The sequence below is a fragment of the Ricinus communis genome, chromosome 1 (genome assembly GCF_019578655.1).
Source record: "Ricinus communis isolate WT05 ecotype wild-type chromosome 1, ASM1957865v1, whole genome shotgun sequence".
Lineage (NCBI taxonomy): Eukaryota > Viridiplantae > Streptophyta > Magnoliopsida > Malpighiales > Euphorbiaceae > Ricinus > Ricinus communis.
The window spans coordinates 6,693,411-6,715,355 of NC_063256.1; the positions used below are offsets into that span (position 1 = coordinate 6,693,411).

Sequence of the window (21,945 nt, forward strand, 5' to 3'; positions counted from 1 at the left end):
TAAGTGGCTGGACCTAAACATAGATAAAATTGCGTGTATAATTCAAGAAAACAAAAGGGTGTAATTGTAAAAAAGACAGGAAGCTATTTTATATATTTATAATTAATTGGATAAAAATGCCAGCTCAGGAAATCAGGGATCCAGAGAAAGTTATGGCTGAAATGTATCATATTATCATAGAGCTATTACTATATTAACCTCTTTACACCCTTGCCCCACATTTATTACACATTCAAATCACAAACAACAAAACCTTTGATAAAAAAGAAAAAAAGAAAAACAAAAGTTGACAGTTTCCATCATAAGGGAATTGCTGTAGATTAATCACAACACCAACCCAATAATACAAAGGAAGTTTCTTTGGCTGTTTCTAGTCAGTCCCTCTCTCGGTTTCAAGATGGGGGCTTCTCCATCAGTTCCAGAAAAATCTATCCATGAATTCACTGTCAAGGTTTTCTCTTTTCCTTCGTTTTCTCCTTCTTCTTCTTCTTCTTCTTCTTTCCAAATTGTTTACTTACATTGCAAATCATGTGTTGACGGCTTTTGGGATGTTCAGGATGCCAGAGGTCAGGATGTGGACCTCAGTATCTATAAAGGAAAAGTTCTTCTTGTCGTTAATGTGGCCTCCAAATGGTTTTTCTCTTTACTATTTGTTTTCTTTTTCTTTTATTTATTTGCTTTGGAATTGGAAAGCCCTGAATATTTTTTTTGTTATTTTTTGGGCAGTGGATTTACAGATACTAATTATACCCAGTTAACTGATCTTTATAACAAGTATAAGGACCAAGGTATTGTTACTTCTCTTTCCTCCATTTTTGTTTTTATCCTTTTGAATATTGTATCTGTAGGCATGCCTAATCTCTCTCCGTCTTTTTCTTTCTCCTCTCCCTGTTGAATTGTGTTCTAATTGTATCTGTTTCTTCATTTTTGTTTTTTCTTCTGTGTTTCTACCCATTGTGAAAGGAGGAAACTATGCAAACTATTACTTTAGAGCATGATTAAAGGCACTCGCATTGATATTTTCTTGGTTGAATCTCTAAATGGCTTCTAATATATGATCTCAGTTTTGATAAGGAGTATATGAGTATAAATGGGGCAGACGCATTTTTCTTTTAATTTCAGTGCGATCAGGATTCACAAGTAAGCCCTTGTCTAGATAAAAGAATCACCACATTTATCGTCATTCTTAATAGTTTAAAATCCGAAATATTTTCATTAATATGCTTTCTTTTTTTAAGTTTTTCAACTTTTCCCATTTGGAGAGCCCATTGCTTGGTGAATTGGTAAAGTTTTGAGCTTGCGATTGCGAGGGTGCAAGTTAAAGTTTTTTGAGCTTCCACTTTATGCAAAATGTTGAAAAGTGGAACCCAGATTCTGCTTTCTAGGACCCAAACTTTGTTGATAGTAATGAAGTTTGACCATATTCTGATTTTAGAACAACAATGCCATGGTCTTTATTTTCTTTTATTTTTTTGCTTGTTGAGAACACATATTATTGGATAATTTCAGGTTTTGAAGTTTTGGCATTTCCATGCAATCAATTCCTGAAACAAGAGCCTGGATCAAGCGAAGAAGCACAAGAATTTGCCTGTACACGATACAAGGCTGAATATCCTATTTTCCAAAAGGTATTCGAGTTCAGTTGTTTGATACTGTTTCCATTAGTTATTTAACAAGATAAATTTATAATTTCTTGTGTCTTTACCGAAGTAACCTAACAAGGCTATGTTATTTTTCTTTCTTTAAAGTCGATTTTATTCACTTAAATGCCAGACACAATTATTTGTAATTGATGTTCTCCATAGTGGGAGAGAAAGGCATTCACAGTTTTATATATGTTCTCTTTGCACATGCTTGTGCTGTACTCGTATCTTTTGGAAACGTACATTGAGTTTTCTGTTTTCTTACCCAGTTTTGGTGCAATAATATCTATTGACAGATCGACCATAAGTTTTGTTTTAATAAATTAGCTAAATTATTTGATGCTAGCTTAAGTCTCCAATTTCATTATTAGGAGGGAGTTAATTTCTAAAAGGTTAAATGCTACATTTACAAAGGATGTTTGGCATGCCGGTTATCAAGTTGAGTTTAAAATAATTGGCACGGACTTGTCCTTGTCTGGTTATCAGTAGCTGCAAGAAATTTGTTCATCTCAGATAATATTTTTATCCAGTTTTAGTTTTTAATACTTTTGCTTCTCTGGATGCTCTTTAATTTGATACCATAGCTTGTTATTATGGCACTGTGGTCAGTGAGATGCCTGAATATTTATTTATAAATCTAAGCGAGTTATGCAAATAATAATGGCGACTAAGTCGTTGTTATTGCTTCTGCAGTTGGGAAGTGGTGGTTTAACTCTTCCATTCCCTACTGCCCATGTATTTAGGATTAACAGGATTTCTGAAAATTTTGTATCATATTAAGCGTACAACCTGTTGATCTATGATGTCTTGGAAGGAATACCTTGAGTTGCCAGTTCCATGATTTATGGTGCCTTTGAGAGCTAGGTTGGATACATATTATGAAGTGATTGGTTACGACCCTTCTTGGCTCCTTGGAAACTTGTCCTTTCATATTCAACCTGACCACTACTTTGATTATATTAAGTGGGTTTAGAAGCCTTGTCCATTGTTTAAACTGTAATCTTTGAGTGGAGCATCTGTTATGCATGTTGGATTTTTGTTTATAATGTGATGATAGTGGTAAAGAATGAAGGCTGTTCGAGTATCTGAAAGTGAAATTTTAAAATAATAGAAGAAGCCGTTGATAATTCAGTATGCACAATAATAGAGATGGTGCGCAAAAATATTTCTTTTTAGTTTGATTTTTATTTTTTATTCTTAGATATCCTTTTTGGTCATCAACAATTCAAATTTAAGTCTAAGAAGAGTTCAAAATAACTGCATCTGTAATTGATGTCTCATTGTTCTTTTCATGCCCCTGTAAATTCCACTGCATGTTAACTGGCTATCTTCAACTATGTGTATCTATGTTCCACTTCGCGATTGCTCTTCCTAATGCTAGATGCTCAAATCTGTTAAATTTAGGTTCGAGTCAATGGGGCAAATACAGCGCCTGTTTACAAGTTCCTCAAGGCAAGCAAATTTGGATTTATGGGGTCTGGCATAAAATGGAATTTTACGAAGTTTCTAGTCAGTAAGGATGGGCAAGTCATCAACCGATATGGACCAACCACCAGTCCTTTGTCCATTGAGGTTCTTCATCTCTGTCTCTCTCTGTGTGTTTTGGGATGTATCTCTATATGTGTTGGGTGTACATGTACAATGTTACTCTGAAAACACTCTCATCTTTCTTGTTTTTGGGAACAGGATGAAATCAAGAAAGCCCTGGAAAAATAGTCGTGGGAAAATATGCCATGAACAAATTCAATAAAGGACACAGGGTGTACAGCGTTTGAATGGTTAAGCAACTTTGGTTTTGAGTTAGTATTATATATCAGGATTGATGAACTTCCACGTTTTTGTATGAGTTTGTTTATAGGTTAGAAAATAAAAATCTGAAAAAGATTAGAGCAAAATGTATAATTCAGTTGGTGTAGATAGTTTGTTTGCTACTAAGTTGCTAGTATGGAGTGTTGTAAACCTTGAAACTTTCAGTTATCTTTATTAGTTGATATTTAATTGATTTGAATTGTAGAATGACTCCAAGGCTTAAAGCAAATGACTGTTAATGTTATTGGGATCTTTAAAATTCTAAAATAATGTTTATTATTTTAAAAATTTTAAATTAAAATAATTAGTGTTTTCAATTATTATAGAAATTTGAATTTGAATTTGAATTTTTTTGTATATCATATTTACTAATATTACCAGAATTTATATTTATCATCTACAGTGAGAAATAAATAATGAAATGCTATTTGTTTGAATAGCTTCAGACTCTGATATTTTTCTGATAAAAAAACAAAAGGAGAAATAGAAGTTTGGCTTTTGAAGAAATGTTATCCCGACAGGTTGGATTTTGAGTGAATTGAAATGAAATTTGACATTGTTGAAACATTCTGTTGCTACCCACGTGCGCATTTCCTAATCATCTCCGTTGTCTTCCATTGTATTGTATGGTAGGGTCTTAATTCATGAACTCCATTTCTCCTGTTTAAATGGTCAAACATTTCCCATCCTTGGTTGACTGCCTTAAGCTGTGGACAGTCACTCTATTTTCCAGACTGATAACTTCTTTTTATTGTTTTTTTTTTTTTCTGAAAAAATTATAATTTGATTTTAAATAAAATCTGAATTTGTTCATAACTTGGATTCTATTTACTTATAAAAAAATATATCAAAGTTTCTGAACCAAAGTTTTTGTTTATTACATTACGATATTGTAACAACTACTAATCACAAAAGTCAAGCTCTCCTTTAATCATGGACTAATATACTTGTGTGACTTAATTCGTGTATTTTCATTTATCACCTTTATAAGTAATTATGTCTATTCTAAAGTCCGCAATCCATTAATTATTTAAAATAAAATATGATGTGAATTAAAAAATATTCGTAATTATTTTAAAAGAATTACCAATATTGAAAATTAAGTAATTATGGGTTCCTTTTAAACAATTATACCCAGCACCTGTATGTATGATTGTAAACTTATCTTAGATATTGTCACGAAATTCCACCATATGAACCTTATCATGTCCTGGTTTAAAGCTACTCTTTTGCTTGAATTCAGATAAGGTTCACAACAAAAGAACCTTCCCTCTTGCTAAACTTTAGCCCAACACAGGGACACAGTGAAGCACGTGGACAGGGGCTAAAATCTAAAATCTGATTGGCTAAAGACCCAAAGAGAACGACCCAAGAGGGCACGTGTCACGGATCTGAGGACAGAAAGTCGAAAGATGGTGGAGCCCGCGTGTCGAGCAGGAAACAAGGTCAAAAGACGGGAAGTATTGGTGAGAAGGACATAACAGAATAGGGGCACTCAGCACCACCATAAAAATTAAGAGTAAAGTTGAGCATTATAAATGAGTTTGCCACGGCCGGCAATGATAAGTGGTGGGCATGTTGGATTGAATAGGACTACGTACATGGGTTTAACTTCTCTCGGACAGGTTGCACCTGCTTATGGACTCTACCAGGGCTGCACTTCCCTCTTCCTGTCGCCTCTCTTGCTAATGCTAATGCTATTAATGTTTACGGTCATATCCATGCTGTTTTCTTTCTAACTGCCAACTCCAAATTTTAAATATTTACTCTAAAATTTACGTCAAAATTGATAGTGAAGTGTCAATTTTGAGTTTTCTTTTTTTCTTTCTGTCTTTTAAACTTCAGGAATAGATATGTGTGATGTGTGAATTGATTGGCTATTGGTGCTTGTCCAAGCAGAAAGAAGAAACAAGTCATTTAAGTATTGATATGAAATTTCAACAAGTGGCAACAGTAATTGGGTGACAAGATCTTGAAGTTTCTTTGTCATATACTCGTGCTGTCTCCTGTTTAAGTTATGATTCAAAATGAATTGAAGGCTCATTTGATTGTCATTCTTATGTACAATATATGCTCCCTGTTGTAACATCTAAGGTATGTTAAACTCTCAGTAATAATAAATAACAAAAGAAGGAGAGGTGTTTGTTACTATCAATACATAGAATGTTTCCCTAATAACAAGATTTTCTTATAGTTAAGCCCAGGTGGTAGTGGCAAAGATTGTAGGAATCCCAATATTTTCCCTCTTGATTAAGTGTTGAGATGACTACATTTAAATGGAAATAGTACAGAATAAAAAGAAAATAATGTTTTCATACAATATGAGTTTTTTTTATTTTATTTTATTTTATTTTATTAATTGACTTAATTAGGTTCGAATTAGAGACTTTACAATCTTAAATATGACTTGATATATTACGAGTTTTTGATATAAACAATTTAATTTCTCATTCCAACTGACTATTTGAGTCACGGGAGAGTCATTAATTGTTATTATTATGCTAAGCATTTGTTTAGGGGTACCTAATCTTGCATTTGAATAGGGTCACTTTATGATCAATGCCATAGTTCATCACTGGTCAACTACCCATAACATGATTAACAAGTTTGATAACAACATTTATTTAAATAAGTTGAACCTTTCATATATATACCAAAGAATGCTTAATCTATAAAAATAAATTAAAGATTAGGACATAAGACTTGTTCAGTGGAATTATTGTTGCCTCATGACACTTTCAAAATCTTAAATGCTAGGTATATATATATATATATATATATATATATTAGTTATATTTTTAATTATAGCATTAATTATTAAAATTTGTCAACTACCCGATTGAGAATTCTACCATGCTTAATAGCAGAATAAAAGTAAATTGTTCTCTAATTTACTATTGTGTGTATATATATTATTCTCTGTTAAATTTCTCTTTCAAAAAAAAGTAAAATTCCTTGTTAAATTTAAATACTTTGTAATATCCCATTAAAAGTGAGATTGACAGCCCAGCGCTAGTAATACTTTTAGGCCATGGCCAGATTATAAAAATGCATATTTTAACAACTAAGATTTATTCAAAAAACATCCCACTATAGTGCCAATTATAAGTTAGGTAATAACTTCAAATTGATAAAATACCATTTCAAAGAGAGTTCAATTAAAATTTATCAAAAGAATATAATAACACCTCTCTTCATATTTGTCCAAAAAAATGATAATGATTTTTGGGTATGGTATGATTTTAGGAGGAATATATTTTAGTTGGTCCAAAGATTAAACAATAAACTAAAGTCCAAAATTAACTGAGATGGAGTTGTATAATATGCATAATGCATTGAATGAGGGTCCACATACCCTACAAGGATGACCCCTCAAGAGTGAAGTTGATGACTGGTCCTTATCAAGTTGGTTTGGCAGGGAGACAAGCTATTAGCATTTGCCTTGTCATCTTTATATCTTGGGCCCCATGGGCCCAACCAGGTAGCCAGGAATTGTCACTCACCACAAATTTTTTTCTAACATATATCTTCTGCTCTCATTTCCTCCTTATATAAAATGGCTTCTGAGTCTTGAGGAATTTTTCAAGCTATAACTCTCAATTTCAACATCTATTTTCAACTTCTTCACTCAAAACGCGGCTGCTCATTTTAGCCCCTTTAAATTACAGTTCAATATAATGGCATCAAGTGCATTCTCAACAAGGAGCATGAAGATAAGGTCATGGCACAGGTGTTCAAAGCAAATTAGAGAGCAAAGAACAAGGCTTTATATCATCTGGAGATGTACTGTCATGCTTCTGTGTTGGCATGATTAGTCCTCTTTTTTCTTTTTTCCTTTTCTTTATGGGTCAAAGCATCATTGATGGAGGCTTGATGAGTGTGAATTATGGGATTCAGTCCTTAAAGTTACTAACTTTACAGGAATCGGAAGAAGCTTAGATGGTGAAAATGAAGGGTGGATCAGGATCAGTGTATAGTGTAATAATTTAGCAGATTTCTTCTTACAGAAAAGTAGACAAAACTTAGGTTTTCCAGGAGTGTTTTATGTGTGAAATACATGTAACATAGAATCAAAAACTGATGATTTTGCACATTGTACATTAAGCCCCTTGAAGCTATTTTCAGGTTTCTTTTAAAACTATCATTAACTTTTTGCTGAACTGCACTTATTACGAGATCTCTTAACAATCTTGCAGGAGGATATTGATCCTTGATTTACAAGTTTTTGATTATACAACTCTAAGAACATTTTGAGTACTGAGATCAAGAATTCTGGGTGCATAATCTCTTGCACCATCGGGAGCAATGCTGCTTGCTAGGCTAGGATCATTTAATTCCCACCATTTGCAACATATCAGAATAGATCCAGTAACATTCATTTATTTGAGCTTTTCCCAGTTTTCTGTGCCTTTAAGGTTTCTGAAGTATACACACATGGGTTGGCTAGAGTAGTTACCAGTAACTATTGGGATATTAAGAATAAGAGTGCAAGAAAGGGAAATTCACAGAAACAATATGAAAAATTATAATCACTATAGTATGTATCTATTTACTTGTGGAAGTAGTATCACAAGTTGCATAACTTATAAAATTGAAGTAAATCTATTAACAACCAAACTGATTAAAGATTTTAAAGACTAGTCAATGTAGAATTGACCCTGCTGCTGCTGTTGCTGCTTCAGTTTGGTGGAGGGAAGAAGATGGCATCGCTGGTCCTCTTCGAACGAAAAAGCTTTTCTACATCAGAATCAACATTGAATGATGCCTCCAAAACTTCAGGAGACAATGCCTTCCACACTGAAGTCCTTCCAGCTAAGTGGGTAAAAACTGGATCAGGAGTACTAATGATAGAGAACCATTCCATTCCTTCAGGATTAGCAATCTTCGAAACGACGAAAAACCTTGGAACAATGAACAAACAGCCTGCTCTGACAGTAGTTTCCAGGACTCTACGACCAGCAACACCAACAACCTGAACGCGACCACTGCCTCTAACAATGTATGTGACTTGAAGAGCAGAATCACAGGAGAAGCCAGGAGAGCACATTGCTCTTCCATCCAATCTAACCAAATCAGCACCAAGCCCAACTTTACCAACTAAAGGAAGATTCTTGGTGTTCAAGACCACAACTCTACCTCCATTCTTGATATCAACATCAAGAGGAGCTTCTTCACAGTTCAATGCCATGCCTTGTCTATGTGCTTTATTGGGTTCAGGCATCTTGAAATTTTCTTCCAGCTTGACGATTCCATTGCCAGATTGGTTTTGGACTAGGGTATTAACAGCATTTTCTTCCAAGTCCCATGCACGGCTAACAAACTCCGTGGAAAAGCCAGTGAAGATGCCATTAGAACCAGTAAGGAAGAAATCAGTGAATTCACCTGATTTATGAGCTTTTGAGGTATCACCCAAGAACAGGACTAAAAGTTCTGTGTCTTCTTTGTTATACCACCATGTAACTACACCGAACGGAAGTGCAATTGCATCACCTTTCTTGATTGCAACTACCTTTTCTTCTAATTCTGGTAGGACAATTCCTGCTACACCGCTACCTAAACATAACAAAATCCATAATTATTTAGAGAAAACAGATCAAGCTAAAACTTACAATTTGAAAGCACCTTATAAGAAAAGAAAGGATTAACAAGTAAAACAGAGAGAGCAAAAGGCTCTATACCTTGAAGAACATAAGCAACTTTGGAAGAATCAGAGTAACGAGGAAGGGCGAAGCCGTTCCTGAGAAGAGAAAGTTTGGAAGCACCAATATTTCCTTGTCGTAGCATGGGAAGCTCAGTGGGTGACCACGCAGAGTAGGAGCCACCATTGCCCCCACAGACCATTTTAGCCAACTTAGGAGAAAGATCAAGCACCATCTTTTCTCTTTTCTTGGAAAAAGATAATTAAAAACAAAGAGAACTAGATGATGATCAGAGACTGAAAAATTGAAGGGAGAATAGAATGTGGATGATCAAAGAGGAAGAGGTTAGGCCCATATTTATAGGAATCTGATTCACAGAAGAAGGGAACATAATCGGATTAGGATTTCATAATATGATTAGGATAATGGATGAGTATGATGTGAAAATACAACTCTTTAACACAAACGCGGATTGCATGTAATTGAGAATGGACGTTTAAAGCATCGTATCTTAACTTGAGAAACTAAATGGGATAAGGAAAACGTAATTGGACTCTAAAATGGATATGATTTGGTTACTATTAATTTTATCGGGTGAGAGAATTGTTATTTGTGACATGACTGCTTGTGGCACATTATTGTTATTTTATTTTTCTCTAATTATTAATTAAATTGTTAATTTTATATTTTTTAATAAATTTATTTGATTATTTTAAAATTTTAAAATAAATATCTGTTTTTTTAATTCATTTTTAAAAATATTTTCTAATATAATTTTTATAATTTTACGTAAACAAAATAACATAGAAAATCAATTATAGTTACTAAATAATAATTATGAATCAACAAAAATAATTTCTACTAAACTTAATAATATTACGTATGTTATATCTAAATGTAACAAATGTTTTATATCTAAATATAATAAATATTTTATTAACTCACTAATTTTTATGTTAGTTAGCAAAATTAATTTGACATATTAATTTTTTAGTGTAAAATTTTTAAAAATTATTATCGAAAATATATTTTTAAAAATATAAATAGTTACTTTAAATTTTAAAATAATTAAATAAAATTATCTAAAAGTACAAAATTTCTAATTAATTAGTAATTTTTTTTTTCGTTCACCGTAGTCACACACTAACCTCAGGCAGTTGCAGTTAAGAGAGGGCCATGATACCACTCCAATGTAAAATCTTACTTAATTGTAGGATTTTTAATATTATATATACAAAAATTAGGATACAAAATTTTATTTTAAATCTATATGACTTAAAATATGAAAATATTTTATTTATACGGTTTGTTTCTTAAATTGTATTATAATATTTTCATCTAAAAAAATATTATAAGAAACAATTTAAAATGAATTATTATAAAAGAATTATAAAAATGTTGATTCTTTTAATTTAGCCTGATTTGCAGCCATATTCTTTTGTCTGAAAAAATAAAATGGTGATAGGAAAGGCAAGAGGTAATTTGATTCAAGTAACTAAATATATTGATTCCATACTTTTATTTAATAAGCCATTTACAATATAAAAAATCCAAAAATAGAGTAGCTACTATCCACGTCTGAGCTGCAAAACTCAATCGACAGCGAAAAAGCTTTAACCTAAGCTAAAATTAAAATTAAAATTAATATTCCAGTGTCACCTGTATGGAATCCTATTAAAGAGTTACTTCTACCCATTTACGTAGCTTAGCTTTAGATTTCTGAGTCATTCAAAGATCTCCCAATCATCATCCGACGCCACTTCACCATTCGTCCTCTCTTCCTTTAGTCCGCTCTTCGGTGACCGGCCATCAATAAAAGAGGAGGTTGTCGGGCTCGTCGGTGAGCGGCCATCGATAGAAGAGGGTGTTAGGCTTCTATCTTTAAGGCTCTTAGATGTCTCCCTTGGTTCAGGAACCAGATCAGTTGCGATGCTTCTAATGGATGAGCCTGAAGAGGCTAAGATGCAACTGGTTTGGCTCGAGGAAATAGACTTGCTCAATGGAATGCGCTCATCAAATCTCTCTTTCAGCAATCTTACATCCTGACAGATCACAGAAATTTCTCCTCTGCAAGAACGTGAACAACAAATATCATTCCAACCATCTGTACAAAAGTTCCATCAACCCATGTTTGTATTATACAGACAGCATGAAAAAAAATTGCTAATAGTCTTCGGCAAAAGTTCATAATGGTAGTAGCATTTTGTTTGGTACCACAAGAACTGCAAGTTAGAGCGCATAATGGAGACGAAAACTTTAAAAAATACAAAGCAAATAACAGACAGAGGAAGAATATTTGTTAGCCCCAAGAGTTTAGAACTGCTTATATTACTATTTACATGTTTTATTAGGTGCTGTGCTATTAATATGTAAAACCTTTAATGACCATTGATGAAGTAAGTCAATGACCTGAAAAATTACATTGCCTCTAGTTCAAATAGGAATAGTAAATTACATGAGCAACTGATGCAATCTGCCAAAATTTTAAAAATTATTTACAGGCAACTAGTATCATTGATGGATCTCTAGGGTACAAATTAAGAAAAATAGTAGTGACATCCAGTGCAACCAAAATAATGTGAAAAATCTGTCCGTATAAATGTTAGAATAACTATGTAATGCAAAAACACAGATTATTTGAATAGTTAAAGAAAGACTTACTGTAATGTGTCAACAACACGACCACGGTCCATAAGAAACTCCCGTAGCTGCAGTAAAGCAAAATTATATTAGTTAGAAAATAATTGTTCTAACTTGGTTGACACCTCACATCACTAGAGATTACACTAAAGCAACTAGCGGCAACCTTAGAATTCTCATCTGCCTCCTGCTGTATGATCTTGGACTCCTGCACCACCTGACCCATGATGGCTTCTTGTTCAGCAAGAGCATTCCGTGCAGCTTCTTCCTGTTCCAGCTTCTGCTTCTCAGCTGCTTTCTTCAGCTCCTCTGCTGCAGCTAGTCGTTCTTCAAGGGATTGATGCATCTATGAAAAGATTCATTTACTTAAAAAATAAGCAACATGTTTGCTCACATACATAATAATCTTAGTACAACCATGCAGCCTTCTACATTTCGTTTATTCCAGCCAATGTTCAAATCTAAACACATGACTTATTGCGCTACAGTGATCAGATTTTCAGAGATATACTCCCAAGTAATTGACCATTTAACGATTCTACCATCTCAAATGGTGTACTGCGAGAAATGAACCAAATGCACCTCATCAAGCATAAGATTGCAAAGCAAAATGGTGTATCAAATATATAGAATTGTTTGCAAGTTGATGACGTGTGCGCAGAAGAAGGGAAGACAGAGGATAGAACTAGGATGATGTAAGGTGGAATAATAGAAAAGAAGTTAGCAACTTCAAATCCTTGGTTAAAGGTCATCCTAAGGAATACTGATCCACATAGTCCAACAACTAGATTGTGGCTAAAGGTTTAAGTTGGGTATATAAAAATTATATTAAATTAAATAATTATTAAAAAATAATAAATCATAATCATAATTATATAATTGAATACTTTAATACTAATATAATTTAATATAATTACATATTATAATATAATAAATATTTACAATAAATGCAAGAGTTAATTTCTTAAAGAATTATTAAAATTATCTCACTATACCACATCTACCTGAAAAGGACTTGGGTTGATTCAAAAGAAAAAATGTGTTTGGAAATGACTAACAGACAACTGTAACAGCTTGAAGCTAGAAATAATTATGGGGGCAGGGCTGGGGTTGGGGAGGGAATCATTTTTTACATATACGCTGTGAAAATAAGAAACGGTTATATTGAATACCTCATCAATAATTGCAAGAGCTTTGTCTCTTTCATCAGACAAGCTGAGAAGCCGAGCCTGCAACTCCCTCACTTCAGTGGCTAGAATTGCCCTCTCACCATAAACTTCCCCTGCATGCTGTATAAGCAATTAAAAAGGGTTGAATTGCATGGTCCTCTCAAAGAGCCATATAGCAAACCAATATGTAATTATATCCGACCCAATTATTAAATACAATAGAACTACCATGTCATTTGCATCCTTTGCATGTTCCAGCATCTGTTTAAGTTCGTTCGCCTTCGTTAGAATGTCTAAACCTGCACTAGAGGCTTCCTCTTTGGCATCTTCTGCAGCTTTCTCTTGAAGTTCAACTTTTCTCATCATATTCATTATTGACTCCATTGATAAAAACAAAGTTCTCTGCATCATCAGCCAACAAAGGAATGCAGATCTGTCATTAGTTAGGAATATATAATCAACATCATACCTCATATTGTATGAATGAAGGGAAGCTGTATGAATCACATATGCATAGTTTCAGTACATTTCACCAATTAACTTATAGACATGAGAACATATAGATTAATGTATTGATGGAACTACCAATCAAGTCGTGCATTAAACTACCAGATTAGCACAATGCATCACATGAACTTTCCCTAGTAGTGCTAAGTATTTGAGAAAATACCTTGTTGTGTCTAGCAGCTTCAACAATATCTTCGAGAAAATCAATCTTAATGTCTTGATTGAACTTCAAATTCTTACAACTATTAGTGGGAGTGCCAGATAATTCTGATTGAAAATCAACTTCAGCAGCATTGGGTGTTCTTTCAACCAAAGAATTGTCCACTTCCAAATCAGTGCCATCTACACATGGCTCAACTCGAGGGCTTTTCCCTCCATCTACACATGACACTACTTGAGAGATTTTCCCACTTGTATCAAAATCATCTGGCAAAGGGCCATCAGAACCTTTCCACTCTCCCTGATCGCCAGTAAAATCACCATTCTCCTGTGTCAAACTAGTTGATATGACTTGAAAATATTGCTTGCCTCCAACCGTAATGTTATCATCTTGACATTTACCCAATGAAGCTGGCACCTTAGTTTCCATAGTACCACATACTTGAATGCTGTCAGTAATTTCTTCACAAGGCAAAGCACTTGATACGAGTTCAGAAGTCTGACTTGTAACAGATTGAACATTGTCTTGATGTTGAGGTCTCACCAACAGTATTAGTTCCTCACTTTCAATACATCCTTCCAATTGATTAGTATCAGCATTTAGGTCAACAGACACTGGGGCAGTTGAATTCTCTGACTTTTCTTGATGAGTTGAACCAGAAGGATGTCCAGAACTTCCTAGATCAGTTTTACAGGTACATGCTTTGTCTATCGAGTTTGATTCCAAAGAATCACCTACAGTTTTCCCCAAATCAACTTGGTCACTCCTCAAAGTATTGATATGTTCCTCATGTTCAGCTGCACATCATTCATAAGTCAAAATTTAACCAATAGAATAAAAGGTCGAGCAAAACCCATTAAAATGCATGCATGTAATAAAAAGGAATAATTTGAGCTTAAGTGTTTACCTCTTCCAGCTGATAAACCACTAGGCTTGCGGTCGCTATTGACAGGAGGGCTATCAACAATTGTTGCAAGAAAAGGAAGAACCTCAGAAATGACAACATCAGCGGCCACATCAGCATCTTTGGGATGCTCAATTGCAACAGCCTTTAGAATGCGCGAATCAACCTATGCACAACGAGAGCGAGAACACAGAGACATATTAGCTCAGTGAAATTAACTAATTGATTCCACTCATCTAGTTAATTTTTCTTTTTTAAAAAGAAGTATATCGAATGAAAGGTCCAAAACTTTATCGAATTCCTGCCAAGAACATGCACAACACTAAGTAATCCCTTTAATTAAATTAATAAAATAAAAAATACCTGCGGGAACAGTTCCCCTAAGCTTCGATAAACTGTTTTGAAACCCATATTTAACAGCAACAAAATCTGCATGATCAATTAAAAAAATAATTAAAACAAAAACACAATTCAATACAATTGAAAAACCCTAGTGCATTCGATGGTAGCAAGAAAACAAAAACCAGCCAGCCAATCAATCAAACAAACAAAAAAAAGAAAGAAAGAAAATTTAATTTAGATTTCACTCACTGGAAATCCGAATCAGTAAATAAACAGAAAAGCAAAAAAATAGATGGAGAAGAGAGCAGCGCTGCATATCCTTTTTATTTATTTATTTATTCTCGTTATTGTATAGTTCTGTTAACAGAAGGAATTACAAAAGAGACTGACCTTATCGTTGCTTCGTAGGGAATCGGTATGGCTTTGATTTCTCGGAGAAATGGTATAAATAAGTTGGGGCGGACCGACACACGAGGAGAGCTGAGCAGGCTAAGGAACTGGATAGAAGGGTAATTGTGAGGGAATGAACGAGGGCATTTTAGTCAAAGTAAAATGTAAAAATGTTGGTGGTGGGTGTTGACGTGGATTTGGGAGTTTGCATGGATTGGTAATTCATTTGGCGGAGTTCTCGGCCGCATATTTTGGGAAATGGAATTCATATCAAATTCAATTCTATGTTAGTATTGCTGTGTTTCAGGAGGAGTGGTTGTTGGTTTCTAGGAAACTTCTTTCAATTTCTCTTTCCATGCATGTCCCATTTCCTCACCGCCCTTAAAAACTATTGGAGGGCTTTGCCAAAAAGAAAAATACTATTGGAGGCCACTGGATCAAATATTGAATCATATTTATTATTTAATTATAAGTATCTATTTATTTATTTATTTATTATTATTATTATTATTACTTTATTATACATTTTTGTTGATTCAGGCTAGATCAGTTCATAGGCCTGGGTACCCGTTTTCCGGCCGAGTTTGGACAATAATTGTTGTGTACAGTCCGGTCCAGTCCGATATCTAGTTTAGTTGGAAAAAAAGAAAAATCATATATAGCTACTTATTAATTCTATTTATAATTTGATTGTTATTAATAATATATCAAATAAAACAAAACTTTAAATTTAAATGTAACTGCAATTTAGAACAGGTTTAATAATTGTCGGGACCGGGTCGGATCGAGCCAAACTTTTTAAAAAATTTCAGATTTGGACTTAGACTTAAAGATATTAAAAAATCTTTGAGCTTGGACGGGCTCAGACTTTCCAAAATTAAGTCAGGCCCGACTCGAGCCTGCCCAAGCTCGGCCCATGAACATATAGATAAACTTGATGGAATTGATATGACACCCCGTTGAGAAAAGAGATCAACAACCTCTTAATTTCCACCTAATGAATATATATAGTATAAATCTAAAGCTAAAACAACCCACAAAACTCCCTTTTTTCATTATTAAATCGGGCCACTGGTATACGACAGGCATTCACCAATTTCTCCTACAAATACCCATATGCATACCCTTAAAGAAAAAAACTTTTGAAAATTAGTAATTCTGTATTTCATCTTTGAATTGACATAGGCCCGCTTTAGAAATATTTTAGATCACGGGTTAGCCACTAGTTACTCAAAATCTTAGGATTTATGATTCAAACATATATATATTATTATTATTGCCCGACCCATTTTCATCCTTTAAATCCCTCATACATTCTCACCCAACATTTCACATCATAAAAATTAGAAAGCCAGCTATCTATCCGAGTCGAACCGATGACTACAACGTTGCAAGTTAAGCGGCAAATTCAAGGTCACTCTAAATTCTCACAATTTTTATAAATAAGAAAGCCAAGTAGATCAAAATGAGAATACCAAATCATTCTTGGGTCGCTTCCACTGATCTTAATTATAAGGTGTGTGCCAAAGAAAGTGTCTTCATTCTGGAAAAGATAAAAAGAAAAAGTTTTAATCTAACTTGAATTAATTGAAAACTTTTATTAATCGTAATTGTTAAGAGAGTTTAATTTCAACACAGTTGAATGTACAGTTTTAATCAGGAGAACATTGACATTTTCTTAAAGTAATTTACAGATAAGATTCCTTTCTAATAATTTTACTAGTGGGATCAAATAGATGTGCTAACACAATGGTGTAAGCCCATTAGTTCTATGTGCAATTGCGTGTGGAACAGATAAAGAGAATAATACATACAGCTCCGGACGAATTTCTGTATCTACCACTGCCTGAACTGAAGCCAACTTTATATACAGATAACATCCAACTTCACGACATATTTTGACCTACATAACAGAAGGGGACTTCGTAACTGAGGTAATATAGACGAGTAAGCTTCAGTCTTTCAGAAACCATGTTAAGCATGCCCTTACAAAACTCTTCTGGATGATGCAACAGATGAAACTCATCCATAAAACTTTTCACATATATGTCGTGGCTGCTAGTACATTATGGACAAAAATTTCATGTACAGAAGTAAAAACTATGACCTGACTTTTAACTGTGATCTACCCTTGACCCTGTTTCAAAATTACAAGAGGTAATTTACATTGCCTTGGGTTGACAAAGAAATAAACCTTGGGAATTTACAATTTAACTGCTAAAATGGAACTGCGAAGTCACCTCCTTATTTTCCTGTAAGAGGTCCTTATGGATTCCGTTGAACACTTTTTTGATAGCAAAATCATCCTCCAGATTTTTTTGTGGTCTGGCTCTGCTTGCCTTGAGCTCCCTGAAGAAAAAAACATATGTAGTAAGCTAAACAAGCATACGGCTAACATCAAATGACAGAAATCAGCATAAAGTGTGTGCTTTTCCAGATGATGGTTATCAGAGAAAATCAGCAAATTTCTTGCTATAATACTCTTCCCAGATCTTTTGCCCAGCAAGCGGTTTATGATTTTGGAAAGAGAACATATAGAATTTAATATTTCATGCCGCATAAATAGCTGAAAGCAAAAAACCAGAGCAACACAAATCTTCAACTTGCAGTTACTTTGCATATTTTTCTGGACTTTGTAAGGTGTATTTACTATGATCTGCCAGATTTATCCAGTTCCTAATTGATGTTTGATTTAGTGTGACACCCATTTATTGACTAGATAAACTGGTTCTAGTTTTATTCTAGAGTTAAGTAGCTGTTAACATTACAATAGAAGTTAGTATTTACTTACTGCAGGTTTTGGGCCAGGCAGCCTCCGATTGGATGGGGCTCGAGCCACATAAGAAGCAGCTGCTGCAGCAACTACTCGTATTCTGAAAAAGTTGGCACATTCCACATTAATGATATAGCCAGATAATAGCCAAATAAAGAAAGTGAAAAATATAAGCATTGGAAACAAAAATCTCAGAGTACCTTTTATGTACATCAACATATACATCTGTCTCATCCACAATCTCCTCCTGCATAGGGAGAAATGATAATTGAACAAAGAAACAATTCATATCAGTATGGTACTTACATTAACAAGTTAACACGAATTATTGAATAATTAAGTTAGAAATCAAACTACAGGTAGCATATGTTCTTGAGTAGCAGCTGAGAAAAAGGTCAGGTAAATCAAGATAAGTGTTGGAAATAGGCTTACTTGTAATAGTTCTTCAAAAACATCCTCAAGTGTGATAATACCAATGACTTCCCCATCCTCAACATCCTCTGACAGACGAGGTATGTCATGTGTTTTCTGTTGCTTGATTGTCATAGGTCTTGCAGCTTTCTCAACATCAATTAGCAGATGCTCTGATTTACCATCATGCTTGGTCAGCAACGGTGCATTTAACTGAGAATCCCCATTGGCAAATTTGATTTCATTGAATTTCTCTCCATCACTGGTAGGTTGTGCATTCTTGCTCTTTGCATGAACCTTCACAACAGCTGCCATGTGACTGCTTCCCTTCTGAAACTCATTAAGGATATCATATAATGGCATATTTGATGGAACCCTGGGGTATTAGAAAAATGAGAAATGGTACCTTAGCATAAAGAACAATAAAACTAACAAGAAGAAAAAAAAAAGGACTCAAGTGCACACACCTAGGAATCCTGCGGATAGAAACTGCACTGACTGGAGTCTCAGTTTCTGCTCGTACTGTCAGCAGACTCTTCACCTAAAAATCAAAATAAGAATATGAAAGGAAGTAACCAACTTCTAAATAAGCTGGCAGCTGACACATGGATACATATTCAACATAAACTAGTGATTTTTTTTTTTACACCCACCAGAAGAAGCCCAATGATGTTCTTTGGACATCCAGAATAGACAGGGACACGACTGTGGCCTCGTGCGAGAATTTTCCCGATTGCTTCCCTGTATTGAAACAGTAGAATCAAGCTCGTCAAGTAAAATGAATGTATAGACAAATAAGTCTAAGGTATGAACTCATCTCCTGGCAATAGGGATGAAGAAGAAAGAATAGAGCTCTGGTTATTCCCTTCTGGTCATTAGGTTTGAAGATGATCCTTAGAAGCCATTTCATAGCATGTAACACTATGCTTAGCAAAGCGTCTGCATATTCTTTTCTTTTTTCTTTTAGGAAACTCAACTTACACCTTCAGTGATCTTGAGCTCCTGAAAAATATACTTGCTTGCATATATCCTCCTCCACTCCCATTGGCAAATTGCCTCTTCTTTCTTAAGCTCAAGAATTAGAATTACTGCATATGAGCCAAGTAATGCAGCCTGACTAGACTTAAAGCATCCAAATTAAATTATAGTCTGTCCTCAAAAATAGAAATAAATTCCTAAAAGCAATTAGCTGCAGAATCCAAACTAAAACTATAACTTCTAGCACCATAATGCCAATCTTATAACGTAGCAAAGATGTGCAATCAATCTGATAACAAAACCACCCAACACAAACTCACCAGTCCAATTTTGAATTGACATCTAAAGAAAAGGTCGATTCTATAGGTGTCATAGCCTCTTCGGCAGTCTGCAAAAACAAACCTCAGAAAATCAATTTATGTGGATCTTACATATTTTCCAAATGAAAATATTGAGCACAAGCTTAATACCCATATGTCAAGATTTTCAAGCATAAGAAGACTGGCCAAACATAAAGAAATACCAGCATGAACCATTATAAAATAAAGCAAATATATAAAACTCACACATTGTCATAGTGATATTGACATTACTTGAATGAGTAGAGTTTTCCATTTGATTATGTTGTTTCTGTATGTTATGAAATAGAGGTAGACTATTATTTACATGACACAACTAAGTAAAAGCTCCCTTCTTAGGCTCAGTCAATCAATCAGAGGCCACCATATCTTCCTATATATAGTGTGGACATAGTAGTCTTTATCTAGAAAACAAAACAACTATGAGATGATAAATTTGTATGATTGCCACGAGACACAACATCCAAAGCCTTGGAAATTCCCCATCAATAGCTAGCTACCTTTTCGGTTAGATCTAGTGCTCCGCTGATAATTGTTGTTTCGTCATGTGTGAGTTCACCACCCTTGCCAGCCTAAAATGGATGGAACAGTAGTAACAGATGATAAAACTGAGAAGGTCCAAGTCCGTTTAAGTGGTTGTACTTTTACTGAATTAGAGCACAAGTAGGTATTACCTCCTGGCCATGGATAGAGACAAGTGCTTTAAGCTGAGCTCGTCTAAACAGAGCATCATCGTGCCCCAATGCAGCATCCAAAACCTGAAATGCCATTCAATTTATAATATGATGAACAAACTTGGTAACTGAGTTACCTCCAGCCCCGTTGCATAAAAATTGTAAATATCTCAAGTCAGCCACTAGAAAAGTGCAACTAACACTACGTCATTTCCCTACAATTGGTTCTAAATACCAGTCACATTGAATAATCTAGTGAAAGTGATTACCTTCCCAATTGGATAGGCAATGGGATAGCAGATGAACATCAAAATTCGCACTAACCATACCAAATTGGCACCAACATAGAGTCCATATCTTGAACATATAGCTTGCGGAATGATCTGATCCAACATAGATGGGGGATAAATTAATCGTACTTAAGGTTAAAATAAGTACAAAATCATAACAAATTTTTAGCACATGGTACTCGTACCTCCCCAAAAGCAAGAACAAAAGTAACAGACAAAACAACAGCAACAAAGGGATGGAAAATTTTATCAAGGTATATAGGCAGTGCCTGCAAGAACACGTGACAAATGAAGAACAATGTGAGAGCTCCCTTTTAATTGCACATTGAAGAACCATGTCGTGAATAAAACGTAACTTGAACTGATTACCTCCATTGCACAAGCATTACATAAAAGCAAAGTTACAAGAAGCTGATGTTGCTTTTGAACCACTGGTAAAATAGTAGCTGCAATGCGAAAACAATAATAGGAATTTAAAAAAAAAATTAAACTTTAGAGTTTACAGAAAGACAACGAAGGATAATCGACTCGGATCGATTGTACGGACCAGCTTGTTTTTTCTCAGTAAAGGAGCCACTTCTTTGTAAAATTTCAAGCTCAACAAGTCCAAGAGACATTAAGCCTAAAGTAAGACCGGACATGATACCAGCAAAGAGAACAAGCAAGCAAGAGATGCCAGCGTAAATGAACCACCAAAGAGTGGCGAATTTAATGTCATCGGCTTCGAAAACGATGTGATTGATGGAGAACATGGTTCTTGCTAGGGTTAGGGCGTTCAGCAGCAGCATCGCCGTTCCCCGTCAGTCTTTTTCGTTTGCCGTTGAAAAGGAGGGGAGGAAAAGGAGGGTAGTAGAGAGGGCCAGGTAGGGTGGGGAGTGGTTTGCTTTTTTGTTTTGAGTTTGAAAACGACAATACGTTATACTACGAGGATATATGGACAACGGACACCACATCGGTCAACCGCATGTGTTTTACGAGCAGTCCTGCCGTCGTCTTCTTTCATTTTACTGTTCACAATCTCCCCTTATTATTTTCATTATAAAATAATTTTATAAAATTTATTTATGAATTTTATAAAAATAATAAAAAATAATTTAAATTGTTTCAAAATAATAATAAATTAGCTATTTTTATATATTTTTATTTTATAATATTTTAAAAATTTTATTAGTGTTATAATATAAAAATTATTTTTTATTAATCAGTTTATTAAATTAATTTTTAAATATTAAAATTTTATTATATAATCAAAAATTA

At 34.3% G+C, this 21,945-nt stretch overlaps 4 protein-coding genes across 4 annotated transcripts; 2 read left to right on the top strand and 2 right to left on the bottom strand.

The window, feature by feature from the left end:
• Positions 1-226: 226 nt before the first annotated feature.
• Positions 227-3,662, top strand: LOC107262367 (probable glutathione peroxidase 4). Its single transcript, XM_015727752.3, has 6 exons — positions 227-451; positions 557-633; positions 727-788; positions 1,510-1,628; positions 3,048-3,215; positions 3,330-3,662. Exons 1-6 carry the CDS (start codon positions 398-400, stop codon positions 3,357-3,359), a joined length of 510 nt encoding a protein of 169 aa, XP_015583238.1. The 5' UTR covers positions 227-397; the 3' UTR covers positions 3,360-3,662.
• Positions 3,663-7,007: 3,345 nt separating this feature from the next.
• On the top strand, positions 7,008-7,627 carry LOC107262365 (small polypeptide DEVIL 14). The gene has a single exon (XM_015727744.3). The coding sequence runs from the start codon at positions 7,130-7,132 to the stop codon at positions 7,265-7,267; it is 138 nt and encodes a 45-aa protein (XP_015583230.1). The 5' UTR covers positions 7,008-7,129; the 3' UTR covers positions 7,268-7,627.
• A 341-nt stretch (positions 7,628-7,968) lies between these two features.
• Positions 7,969-9,453, bottom strand: LOC8266778 (glutelin type-D 1). The gene is made up of 2 exons (XM_002533027.4): positions 9,131-9,453; positions 7,969-9,005 (listed from the first exon to the last, which is right to left on the bottom strand). Exons 1-2 carry the CDS (start codon positions 9,324-9,326, stop codon positions 8,131-8,133), a joined length of 1,071 nt encoding a protein of 356 aa, XP_002533073.1. The 5' UTR covers positions 9,327-9,453; the 3' UTR covers positions 7,969-8,130.
• Positions 9,454-10,572: 1,119 nt separating this feature from the next.
• Positions 10,573-21,672, bottom strand: LOC8266776. Its single transcript, XM_015727746.3, has 23 exons — positions 21,236-21,672; positions 21,058-21,134; positions 20,874-20,957; positions 20,668-20,781; positions 20,399-20,482; positions 20,225-20,296; positions 19,686-19,753; positions 19,041-19,128; positions 18,855-18,928; positions 18,409-18,763; positions 18,177-18,223; positions 17,995-18,076; positions 17,508-17,552; positions 17,014-17,106; positions 15,204-15,302; positions 14,835-14,900; positions 14,475-14,637; positions 13,571-14,364; positions 13,129-13,302; positions 12,904-13,020; positions 11,898-12,077; positions 11,753-11,799; positions 10,573-11,158 (listed from the first exon to the last, which is right to left on the bottom strand). Exons 1-23 carry the CDS (start codon positions 21,474-21,476, stop codon positions 10,816-10,818), a joined length of 3,507 nt encoding a protein of 1,168 aa, XP_015583232.1. The 5' UTR covers positions 21,477-21,672; the 3' UTR covers positions 10,573-10,815.
• Positions 21,673-21,945: the final 273 nt, after the last annotated feature.